General features: G+C 40.1%; 1 protein-coding gene across 1 annotated transcript in view; it reads right to left on the reverse strand.

Moving 5' to 3' along the window:
* LOC103378645 (neural-cadherin) overlaps nucleotides 1-12,808 on the reverse strand; it is a 230,504-nt gene that overhangs the window by 81,462 nt on the left and 136,234 nt on the right. Inside the window, exons 23-25 of the mRNA XM_017032353.2 lie at nucleotides 11,958-12,051; nucleotides 10,401-10,585; nucleotides 6,294-6,523 (exon numbers count right to left, since the gene is read on the reverse strand). Of these exons, the coding sequence (XP_016887842.1) occupies nucleotides 6,294-6,523; nucleotides 10,401-10,585; nucleotides 11,958-12,051 (509 nt within the window). The remainder of the gene's footprint in view (nucleotides 1-6,293; nucleotides 6,524-10,400; nucleotides 10,586-11,957; nucleotides 12,052-12,808) is intronic.

The following is a 12,808-nucleotide window of genomic DNA, read 5'->3' on the forward strand; positions in this document are numbered from 1 at the left end:
TTGTTTGTTTCTCCTGTGATTGTTTTGTTTTTTTTTAAAAAAAAAAAAAAAAAAAAAAAAACACAGGAGGAGGCAATGAAAATAATCTTACACAGAATTTACACCCTAAATTAAGTACATCATTCAAAACACTTCCAGTTAGTGACGCCTGTCAGTTAAATGAGTGATCGAGAGGGGGAGGGAGGGAAAGAAAGAGAGAGGGCAGAGAGTCCCTGGGAGGATTGTCCTACTTTTATTTTTGTTGATAAAAGTCCAGTTGCACTTTGGGAGTGTTTCTCGCTGTCTGTAAGGCATTTAGGGCTATTACTATATGTACGGAATGTTTTTTCTCTCATCTCCCACGGTTTATAAAGTGCAAAAGGAGCAGGGAGGAAAAAAAAACACAGGTAAGAGCTTGTAAGCCTTGGCATAATGACGCATGTTTATGGTTGAAGAGTCATGTGACAAGTCACTTCCATTCACCCTATAAGGCTAATCTATGCTAACTGCAAAATTATGCTAAATTGCTGGAAGCAACTAAATGACTAGCAGCAACTGGGTCCTGTCGCAAAATGCTAAATTGCTGGAAGCAACTAAATGGCTAGCAGCAACTGGGTCCTGTTGCAAATGCGTTCCGGGGTTGATTTTTTTTTATGGCTGGCCCTTACCACGAGTCCCTTTGTCAAAAAGTTGTTTGGTACACGTGTGTAACTATACTGACGTCCAGTACGGAAGACGTAGGCCCGAATACACGTACTATTACAGCCCTAATTAATAGTGACAACATGTACCAAAATAGCCAGTCACATCTATTTCCTAAGGCTGCTGAGGTCCTTTATCATTTGTGTGATGGTTCTGATGGTGATTTATAAGACTGGTAGCCCATGCTACATGATGTTACATGCAGGAACGGCATTCTCTGGGAAGTAGATGCCAATGCACTGAATAAAATGACGTTGTAGGGCTTTATTTGGACCCTCTAAATATGGTGTCAGAGAGAAGAATGCTGTCAATGATCAGGTCTGTCCTGGGCAGTGATATCCATTTCATAAGGTGTTCATCACACACACGAGTACCTTTAGCAATAGATCTATTCTACCAAAGTACGCCACAGAGTGCCACAGTAAATCATTCCAGCCTGGGGCTATCAAACTTGATAAAACCTCCCACTCGGTGTTATCGATATTACTTAGCACTCTTAAAATGAGAAGTAACTGAAATGTGGTTTACACACATTTTACCTTCAAAATCACCCCTCTCCATCTCTAAAAGTCATACTGTTCCAGATATGCTTTGTTCATAGACTAATAGTAAGTGCGTGTGGGTGTGCATGTGCAGGGACAGGCTGTTCCTGGCGCCATTGCTCCAGAGGACAGAGAGGGTTCTTCGGCTTTGTGTTCTGCCTCCTAAGTTGCTCTGCTCCTCTAATGATGAGAAAAACTTCAGAAATCTAAGACACAGATCCCCTGTCCCTAGAAAATGTCCAAAAACCAATGAGGTGTCATTAAAAGTCAAGTGGAATGAAAACACAGAGGGAAAAGTTCCATTACTGAGGTTGAAATAGAGAGATAGAGAAAAGAAATCTCCCTTCAGAGGGGAATTGAGAAGACTAATCATCTCCTCCAATCCATTATGTTTCTTCGCTTTCAGCAGATACTGCACCGCTCTATTTTTCTAAACTCCAAATCCAATCAATTTCTTCTTAAAAAACACCTGATTTGAGATGAGATGCTCACACCTGAGATACATCTGCTACTCTCAATGGCAACATTTAGTCCATTTTCAAAGAAAAAAGAACAAGTAATAAAAAATGAATTCAATCGCCCTCTTACTTCTTTTTACTCAACACAAGTGTCATTGACACAAATAATTACAAAGGGATAACTAGTGATGGGAATTAAGGACCTGTTCTTGTACAGAACCGGTTCCTGGTGGTACGATTCTTCTTTAACTGATTCTACAGAAGCATTTGCTTGATGAGACAATGTCACATGCATTCTCCTATCCAATCAAAGCATCGTTTGCTCCTGACGATGGTGCTGATGACTCCCTGTGGTATAGGGTCAACTTCTCTACCTACAAAAACAGTTAAATCGAGGGCAACTGGACGGAGTAGGTTTCTTGAAGACTCTTCACCGGTCATCTAAGAGGCTTCTTCAGTCCTGACTGACTACTGGGAAGTTCTGGTATTTAGCCTCCATCCTGTAACGAGGATTGCACAAAACAAGGGGGCGGAGGGTATAATCTGAGCGACACTTTTGGCTGGGTGTCCTTTGTCTTTCTGTCTGGGAGAGAGTTGAATTTTCTAAAGACAGAACTCAGGAAGATATCATAGGTGGATGAAAGTTTGTGTCTCTACCACCTCCTCTATTGAGAGATGGTTTCTCCAGATTGACGTAGATGGCTTTTTTCACCCCTTTCTCGAACCATCTGTCTCCCCTGGATATGTTCATCCTCATCCACAAAAGACTGTCCTTTGTCTTCAAGATGTAGATGAACAGCTCAGTCCTGCCCTGAGGAGCTGGCTCTCCTGTGTTGATGCATACACTTGTACAGTGGTTGTTTGGTTTCCCCAATGTAGAGATCAGGGCAGTCCTCACTGCACTGTACTGCATATACAATGTTGCTCTGTTTGTGTTGAGGTATTTTATCCTTTGGATGAACCAGTCTTTGTCTAAGGGTGTTGCTGGGTTTAAAATGTACAGGAATTTGGTGCTGGTTAAAAATTCCCAGCAACACTAGGAATGACTATGTCGTTCCGTTTGTTACCGTTCTCCTCGTTGTTCTTCTTGTTGGTTTAGGTGGCTTTGGAGAAGGCAGTAGTTGAGGTCGCCGCAGGTCATTAAAGCTCCTCTGATGTGGGACTGTTCCTTAGCCTTGTCTTCCTCTTGTGAAGCGATGTGTTCGGCTCTGTGATCCAGAGTTCTGATAACTCCCATTTTGTGTTGCAGTTGGTGACGTGAGTTGAAGTGTAAATATCGGTCGGTGTGGGTAGCTTTCCTGTGGACTTCGATGTAAAGGTTTCTGTCTTCCTTTATGTGCACTGCACAGTCCAGAAAGGCCTGCATGTCCCTTTTAACGTCTTCTCTGGTAAATTTAATGTGTTTGTTGGTTGTATTGATGTGTTTAGTGGAAAATTCAAATTCAATCTTCAGTCTTGATTTTTATCCATGTGTCATCCACGTACTGTATCTTGACCAGTGTGATGGTGCGATGCCGCTGTAGGAGGCTAGTGCCTTCTGTTCTACTTCCTCCATGTAGAGGTTGGCTACAGTGGGATATACTGGAGACCCCATAGCGCATCCATGTTTTCGTCTGTAAAAACTGTCGTTGAACTGGAAATAGGTGGTCTTTAAGCAGCGGTCTGAGCGCTCTTTTATGATCATCTTGATGGAATCAGAATTTAGAATGCAAGTAAAAAGTGAAGTGATGTCAAACAAAACCATTATCTCATGGTTCCAGTTTGAGTCCTCTAACTTTGTTAGCAACGTCTAGAGAATTTTTGAGATGATGTGATGTGTCCGATGACCGAATTAATGCTGCTGATTATGGCTGTAAGATATGGGTTTGACTATTTTTGGATAAGATGACCTGGATGACTTAGAACATACGCAGACATGTTCTCTACCTACAGTTTCGCCACTGAGGTGAAGAGCAGTAAAATAAATACAATTGAATCATACTAAACCAGTCCTCAACCTTTTTCGTACCGGACCGGTCGGCCAGTATTAGCAATTACTGCGGACTGGTAATACCGTGCCATCATTGAAGGATCAATACATTACAAGTCATCAAGTAAAAGGGCAACTTGACTGTCTTGATTTCTTTAATGCCTCTAAAACATCTCCTACTGTCATATAATTAAAATCTACAACAGGTTTATTTATAGTTTTTTTATTTCTTTGTTACCTATTGTTTTATTTTGTATCACAGTTACTGCTGCACAGCTTCTCCGCTCTGCTTCTTTCTGCAGTTTTAACAGCCTGTCCTTAACTGATTATGCCCTGGAGGAAAAATAAAGTTACCTAAATTGAATTTCGATTTTTTTTTACCTTCAGTTGTGCTGGCAGTGTAAAGCACTTACTTTGTTTCAGGATAAAAACCTAACCTGTTTCTACTCTTAGCAAAGACTTAGATTACTTCATGTTGATCATTCAAATAATTCACCCGCCTGTAGGTCAACAACAAACAACATAGACACATTTTTTAAAAATCGTGTCAGCAAAACAAAGATGAACAACCAGATCAAATTTATAATATAAACAGAAACTTCCAGAAGTGGGACTATCAGAAACAATAGAATTCTATGAGTGGAGGTTAAAGCACAAACATCTTCATTTGTTGGTGAAGTTTAAAAAAAAAAAATCTATATTTATTAGACTATAATAAGACTATAACTATAACTAAATTTAACCAGTAAGCAAAACATATTTCCAAGTGTTGTTTGTGGAGCTTATTTGTGATTTCCATTAGTCTTCATATGTATTAAATGACGAAAAATATATATAAAAATTCAAACACTGAAAAACAAATATATATATACTGTATATATATATATACACTCACCGGCCACTTTAGTGAGTGTGTGTGTGTATATATATGTATATACATATACATATATATATATTAATCAAATAAATACAAACTGTCCAGGTTCCAGCTCTCCCTCTTGCACTGGTTTGTTTACCTGTTACTGTGAATTACTTATTGACCTGTGGTAACGTGATGATGCCATGAGTGTGAGCAAGAAGGACTCAGCTTTCCTCTTTTCAAAATGCCAATCAAAAGTGAGAAGCACTTAACGTAATAAGGTTTACGGCAACAAGGTTACCTGATGCTGTCTGATTTGCTGGCTCTGTAATGAGTTGTGAAATGCGTGAAAATTACCTAGAGCTGTCCTATTTACTGTTCATTGAAGCTGTAGGGGTGTTGTTTTTCTAAACATACACCGAGTTTACATCTGAACAGATAATAATGAGAAAACCAAGGAGAAAAATGTGCAGAACAAAAAGATTGGTTTAGGATCAATTTCAGGAGTTGTTTTTTTTTTTGCATTAACTGGAAGGTTTGGTCCAATCTGGATTTATAAGCTGAAATGGTTTAGATCAGGAGTCACCAACCTGAGCGCTTCTTCAAGGGCACTTAGTAACACAAAGAGCTATTTGTTTTGATGCAGACTTCATCCCTCATGTGATCAGTGTAACTGATTTTAAAAGCACTGTAACAGTAGAATTCTTTACCCTTTTGTTGACTAGTTTTATTTTTAGAAGACCTGGTGGGCACTTTATGTAGTTCAGCCTTGGACATTGAGGCCCTCTATATTGAGGCCCATATAATATATTTAGCTATAACAATGACTGCAAAAAGGGATGATAACCTCTTCTCCACAACAAGAACGAAACACTATCTAGACATGCATATTTCTAAAATTATAAAATTTCTTAAATTGCTTTTACATCCTGTTGCAAAGCTGTCTTTTCCACCGATTTGTAATTACCTCAATCCCCCATAACACAATCCAAAGAGATAAGGGAGGCAAAAGGAGCTGCTAGTCCACTGCTGCCTCCTGTGGTCAATTTGTGTCATTGGAGTAAGTTTGAACGAAGGATTTTCTGCAGTTATTGATAATAACATAACATATTTGAACTGAAAGTGGACATATTTTGGTACGTTTTATGTAACTTAGTTTGAATCTAAATTTAAATGTTTGAAAAAAAAAAACACCTTGCTTCACAGCCCCGTTCTGAAGGGCAGCTACTATACTGTGGCTCTAACGAGCCACTACGTGCTCCATCTATCTTTTCCACAGCGGGAAAACCTAAGGATAGCTCCATGTAACTATGGCAATGGTTAAGAAGTGAGAAGGGAATGTTGACAGTAAATTGGCAGGTATTGACTAGCGCATGAGCAATTAAGTGTTTTTTTTATTTTTTTTTGTTGCGTACACCATTCCCCCAGGTATGGTAAACTGACACCGGATGACAAACTACAGTATGACAGCAATTTGAGCCAGATTAGGACCCGAAGCTAACTACAGTATGACAGCAATTTGAGCCACATTAGGACCCAAAACCCAAGAAGAAGCTCCACAAGAAAGCTTAGAGTCAAGTATAAACCTGCATATTTTACAGTTTAGAGTTAACTTTGCTACTTTGAGACGAGTAAAATTGTAAGAAAAATGCAACCAAAAATGGAAATCATGTCTTTGTCTAAACTTTGTGAGTATGACAAGACAATGAAGACCAAGTGAAGTCTAAGATAATATAAAACTTTTGAGATCCAGAAAAAATGTTGGTGCAACAATAGTTTCCTACCTTCTGTTTATGTGCAGCCAGATAACCATGGATCTTCTCCGATCGGAGAAACGATAATCCAGTGTAAACAGCAAAGCGAATGTCCAGCATTCTGTCCCTCTTGTCCATCAGGCTGAAGATGTTAATGTCCTCAGCTGGAACTGAGAGCATCTCGGACAGGAAGTCATTCAGCAGGTCGTAGCGGCTGCGCTGTTTCCCTCGCAGCTCCATAAACTCCTTGGCTGTTATGTCTAAGAAAAAATATTTGCTCGGGGTTAAACGAGTTCTGTGAAAGCTTTTAACAGAAAACTGATTTTTTTCCTAAGAAACCTACACAGATTACGATTGCACCCAACTGTCTGACGTGACGCAAATCCCATTGGAAAAATTGAACTTTTCAGAAGACACTGCACCACCACGTTTAAGTGTATCCTGATGTCACCTTATCGAAGTTAAGAAAGGAAGGAATGGAGGAATGTGAACTGCTGGTCATTGTGACACAGCACATCACTGCACACAACCAAATGTGACCTCTGCTTTTAACCCATCACCAAAGTGAACAGTGGGCAGCTTTAAGCGCCCAGGGAGCAACTTGGGAGCAACTTGGGCTTTAAGCGCCCAGGGAGCAACTTGGGGGCAACTTGGCAGCTGGTAGACTCAAACCTAAAACCTTCCGGACCCACTAAACCACTAAGCCACAACTGCCCCCTTTAAGCAAAGATGTTGCCAACAGTGGAGGTGAAGCTAATCATCACCATCAGTGGGCACCAACAATGCTGCAATATTTTATCAGGACCAGAATAAAAAAGAAGAGGCATGGTCCAAAGTTAGCCAGCAGGAGGGACTCCTTGGTAAGTTGTGAGGCTATCTGTGTTTTTTTTTTTTATGTTGTTACATACATGTTTCACAAATGAGGCAATGATCCACAACTGATCAAGCAGCACATTACAGGTGTTTCCATCTTATTTCCCCACATCTATTGCGATTTGCGTGAACGCAGGATAAGGAGTTGGTTGTGGATGACAGCAGAAAACAACAACTCCTACCCGCCAGTCTTCATTGGCTGGGGTCCCAATATTAGATACCTTAGTATACACTGAGGATCCCTCTTGGTCCAGACACACTCAAGTCACCAGTGGAGACAGTGACTTTACCACCTGAAACAGCTGAGAAGGTTTAGGGTCTTGGCTGAGATACTCAAAAGCCTCTACACAGCCACTCTTGAGAGCCTTTTGACTTTGAGCATCGCTTCCCGGTTTGGCAACAACTCAGAATCATACAGTTAAGCCACACAGAGGGTCATTAAAGAAGCCGAGCGCGCCATCAGATCTGATCTGCACTCCCTGCAGGACCTTTTACACCATTTTAGACCAGATGCGTTGAGGACAGTTCCCACTCGAACAACTTGCTTTTTTGGCTGCTGAATTCAGGCAAACGATTCTGCAGCTTCACAACCAGGAGGAACTTTTATGTGCACAGTATAAGACTCCTCGACCAGTTCATTCTCTCCTAATTCCTGCCAACATCTTTTAGACTTTATCTTGTTAGTATCTTCTAAGTCTGAATGACCTATTGTTTTGAAACATTGCCAGATTATTTTTTTAATGAAAAAAGTAAATGGATATGACGGGATTCTTTTTAAATGAAGTAGATAAAGTGAAACTGAAGTACATACTTTTTCACTGGGTCCCACTGCGGCCCGGTACCAAATGACTTACAGATCAGCACTGGTCCCCAGACTGGGGGTTGGGGACCCAGATTTACCAAAGCTCAATGCCCTCGCTTCCTCTTTACCAACCCTGTATGATTTGATTAACAACCTATCCTCTACCTGTCCTTATCTCTCTCTCATTTTCCTCATTCATTAGCTCCTCAAAATACTCTTTTCATCTTTCAGCACACTATACACACACTAATTGGCCCAATCCCATCTCTATCATTAACCAACCTGGCCTGCTGAATATCATTTCCAGCCCTATATCCCTGATTAGCTAACCGGTACAAATCTTTGTCCCCATCCCAATTATCCAACCTTTCATTCAACTCATCACAAGCCCTCACCTTTGCCTTGGCTTGTGCTCTCTGAGCCTCACTTCCAGCCTAGTGTTCTTTTTCTGTTTATCTCATTTTTCTGGATATATTCCTGAAGATTTCTATTCCTCAACCAAATTTCCCTGCAATCTCTCCACTGGCCTGGAGTCGCACCGTAAACCGTCCTGTTTCTTTCCCTCACCACTTTAGCAGTCCTTTGCTAGTCTTCTGAACTGATCTGATCAGAACTCTCTGCAGCACTCCTTCTCTTTTTTTTTAGTTTCCATCGTTTTAAACTTGAGACACATGCTATCTCGAGCTCTTTTTTATGCCCAGGCTCATAAAAGAAATGAATGCACTTGACAGCTTAACGTTGTTGAAAGACAGTGCAGTTCTTTAAAAATACCACTGACACTGATGATGAGATTAATGATGAAAGTGTCCGCTATTGAAAGAAGAGTATGAAGTATGTCAATGTCTATGAATGACACAAAGTGAGTTCAGAGGAAACATTTGGAGAAAAAAAATTAAGATTGAATTGAATATTAAAACTGTATTTTTGTAAAATATCTATATAGAATTTCTACAAACTTAGTGCACTGATTAAAAGGTTTTGTTAAAAATGATGACTTGAATGACACATCCAACCACTTACCATGTTTTCCGGATTATAAGTCGCACTTTTTTCACAATTTGGCAGGGTTTGCGACTTATACTCAGGTGCGACTTATATGTCAAAATATATAATTTCACGTTTGTTATTTTCACACTGACAGCTGCTACAGGGCACTCTAGGATTGTGTACCAGTATCGACTACTCCTTTACCACTGAAAATGTACATTAATTAAACATTGACAGCCGCTAGAGAGAACTCCAATGCATCTTTTAAACACTGACAGCCGCTAGAGGGCACTTCAGTGAATCTTTTACTCCAGAGCGACTTATATATGTTTTTTTCTTCTTCATTATGCATTCTTTGGCTGGAGAGACTTATAGTCCGGGAAATACGGTATTTAAACGCACACTGTCAAAGGGGTTGGTTTCAAGGAATTTCAAAAAAATACGTTTGAATTCACTGTCGTAAAATTGACAGAAGACTGTATCTAAACATATTGCATAAATACATTTAACTAGCTGAGCCTTTTATTGTTAACTACATTTCAGAATCCAGTGTTTATTATTAAAGCAACAATGTGACAGAAAGGAAACACTGAGCTATTCCTTACAACAATTTAAAAAAAAAAACACAAAACACAACTCAAAACAAGGTTAAAATTCGAGTTGTTTCATACATCAGGTTTTTGTACCCTTACCTTCGTTGTTCACTTTCATAACACATTTGCGAGTTTGCAGTCAACGTCTGCTTTAATTTTCCTTTAACTCAAATATTGGAATGTGAGCACCAGCTGTTCTCTGCCGTGCTCACTCTGAGCTTCACTGCACATTCATTTACATTAACCCTATTTCCAGAAGCAATCCTCGTAATAAATCATTTCATTCGCACACACACACACAAACAAACAGACACACACTCAGAGAGTAAACCGTCGCCTGGCTAAGTTTTCCTTCTCCTCCAGCTTCTATTTCAATATCTGTGAAATCATAAAAATCCTTCAGCCATATCCCATTTCTCTAAAGAGAATTTAATTCTAGGGTGTGGGGTGGAGGAGGCGAGTGATGGTTCTGCGCATCAGGTAATGATGGATGCAGCTCACAGAATGTGCTGCTGGAGCAAAAATCCTAGACCACTAATTATTTCAGTAGGAGAAGCGACTGAAAATGGGATTTTTACGAGTCAGAGAGAGAAAAAAAGGGTGTTTTTTTTTTTCAAGGTGAAAGTTTTATTCAAATAGTTTTTAGCACTAATTCATTTTCTAGCAATGCGTGAGTAGTGTTTCGCAAACAGTTCCTTTGAAACAGTTCTAAAAGAACAAGCACAATTTGGGATTTCAGCAAGTTGTTCAAGCTGAAACCACATCCGTGCTCATCAGGATAAATGAATCAAAATCCAAAGCGGCTCCAGATGGCATGATTCTTTTTGAATGATTTTTTGTGTTTGTACCTGTTTGTGGGTGTGTGTGTGCGTGTGTCTGTACCTGTCAGTCTCAGTGAAGCAGAGTTATGGACAGCCTCCTCCCTCAGCTCCCTCACATACACAGTCGTTTTAGAAACGGCGTCAGGCCATATTCCGTCGGACACTTGCACCTGGAACTGGTACGTTCCTGGAGGTGTGTTCTCTTTGACGATGAGGAAACCTGTTCGTTTGTTCAGGATGAAGTAACTGAGAGGGAAACGAGCACACACACACACACATATATTTTTTTTAAAACTCCATCTTCCCTTCCCCATCCTTTTCTCATAGACCTCCCTCCTCTTCTTCCCTTGTTCTACTCTTCATCCCGCTCTCTGCCTCATGTTTGACTTCATTTCTCTGCATTGAATTGTGTTATTCCTCTGGTTTTCTGCTGTAAAGTGACTCTCCTCTGGGACGAGAACTGAGCGGGAACGTTCAAGAGAAATGAGAGCAGTGAACAGACTCGGAAAACATTGGAGTGGAATAATTCCACACTTATCCTTCTCCGCACTGCTCGTCTTCATGAAATTAGTTCATTCAATTTTAATTAGAGAGAAAATACAGAGGAGGAAAGTCTGACTTGAGGGCCAAACGTGTTATTTTTACACCAGCAATGTGGGCCCTTAATGAATCTGTTAATGTAATTGGAGGCTCTTGGTGAATATGTTCACTTATATTGATGAGAGGATTAGTGTGAATCGTCCTTGATTAACCAATTTATAAACCATTAGAGAATTATGTGCATACATATCTTTTCATATTTTTCTTTGGAAATCCCCAATTTTTACAATATATCTGTACAGCTAAAGACATTTAGCACTTGCTCTATTTTTATTCATTTATCTCTGGGCTGGAACTTAAAATCACCCAGTCTGATTATTGAATTAAAGATAAACACATGTAATACACTCCAGCCCAGTAGGTGGCAGAAATGCAAATATAATTAAGTTGCTAGCTAAGCCTACAGCTCAGACTTGCTGCAACAATGCTATTCCAGGAAGATGGTGCAGCCTGCAATGTAAAAAACAGTAAAACTGCTAACAGTTTTAGGTTAAGGATCATCAACTATAATTGTTGGAGAGCCAGAATGTTTCTAGACCAGGCATGGGCAAGCTAAGGCCCGGGGGCCGGATGCGTCCCGATCAGCTTATTAATTCAGGCCGCCAAACTTTTCTTTTTACTTCTACCTTTTCCCTGCAATAGATGGCGCAGAAGATGATAAAAGCAATTTAGCATCTTATCCTTTATGCATGACTTTTACATGTCATTTATCTTAGTTCACACGGATGCTCCATCTATCTGGTCCTGACCCAGCCCCTCTGTTCAATTTTAGGACAATTGTGGCCCACGAGTCAAAGGGTTTGCCCACACCTGGTTTAGGTCAAAAGGTTTGCCCACACCTGGTCTAGACAGATATCTTTAATCTAATAATAATAATAATAATAACAATTTAACCTTTATATTTTTATCAACACACAGCAAATGTGCCTTTAAAAGAATAAGAATAAGAATAAGAATAAGAATAAATAATAATAATAGCAAATGTACATTTCGAATAAATTTAGGACGAACATCTCACCTGGGAACATGTCCTTCAAACACATAGGTCTTATTGTCCCAGTCATCAGGATCAGGAGCGTAAACCTTTCCAAGAACTGTGGTTGGCAGCCGACCTGAGATAGAGGAGATCTGTTGTTATACCATACCAACGGTTAAATGCATGATTACATCATCAATAACAGTCGACAACCTGCTTGTTAACATTGACTCTCCACAAACAAAAATCCAAGAAGAAAAATGTATACTTCACAAAGAGTGAAGTTTAAAAGTAACTCGCTTGAACTTGAACAACGGCTGTGTCTTTTTCAGCTGTAACATCCTGTTTTATGATGGGCTTTTGTGTGGAAGGAAATCAATTAAGAATTGGTGTAGAACTTCAGTTTCAAATGGTGAAATCTGTTCTCCTCGGAAACCTACTGCTTAACACCAAATATTATACTTGTTTATCTGAGTGTCTGTTTGCATGTTGAAATTGAAAAACTCTTGACTTCACTCCTGAAATTTCCCCTGAGCAGAAATGAGAGGTCCGGTTGCATGTGATTACCAGTGGGGGAAGTAAAACTCAGGGAGGGGTTGTGTTTGATTAAGGCAGTGGTTCTTAATTATTTTATGTCACGCTGCCCCCCCTTGGGGACAGAAATGTTTTCACACACCCATGTGCCCCTGACCTACACCCCCCTGTACTGAAATACTATTGAGAACCTGATAACATGTATATTTTGTATCTGTACAAACCACTGTATGAGTTGCTGCCACCTAGTGACTGGAGGCTTGTTATCATTCATGCATTACAGCAGTGGTACACTTATGTCCATATGCGTGCCATATTCCATTGGAAGCCCCCCCGGCACCTCACCGCACCCCCCCCCC

This window comes from Cynoglossus semilaevis, chromosome 5, assembly GCF_000523025.1.
Source record: "Cynoglossus semilaevis isolate Cse_v1.0 chromosome 5, Cse_v1.0, whole genome shotgun sequence".
NCBI classification, from domain to species: Eukaryota; Metazoa; Chordata; class Actinopteri; order Pleuronectiformes; family Cynoglossidae; genus Cynoglossus; species Cynoglossus semilaevis.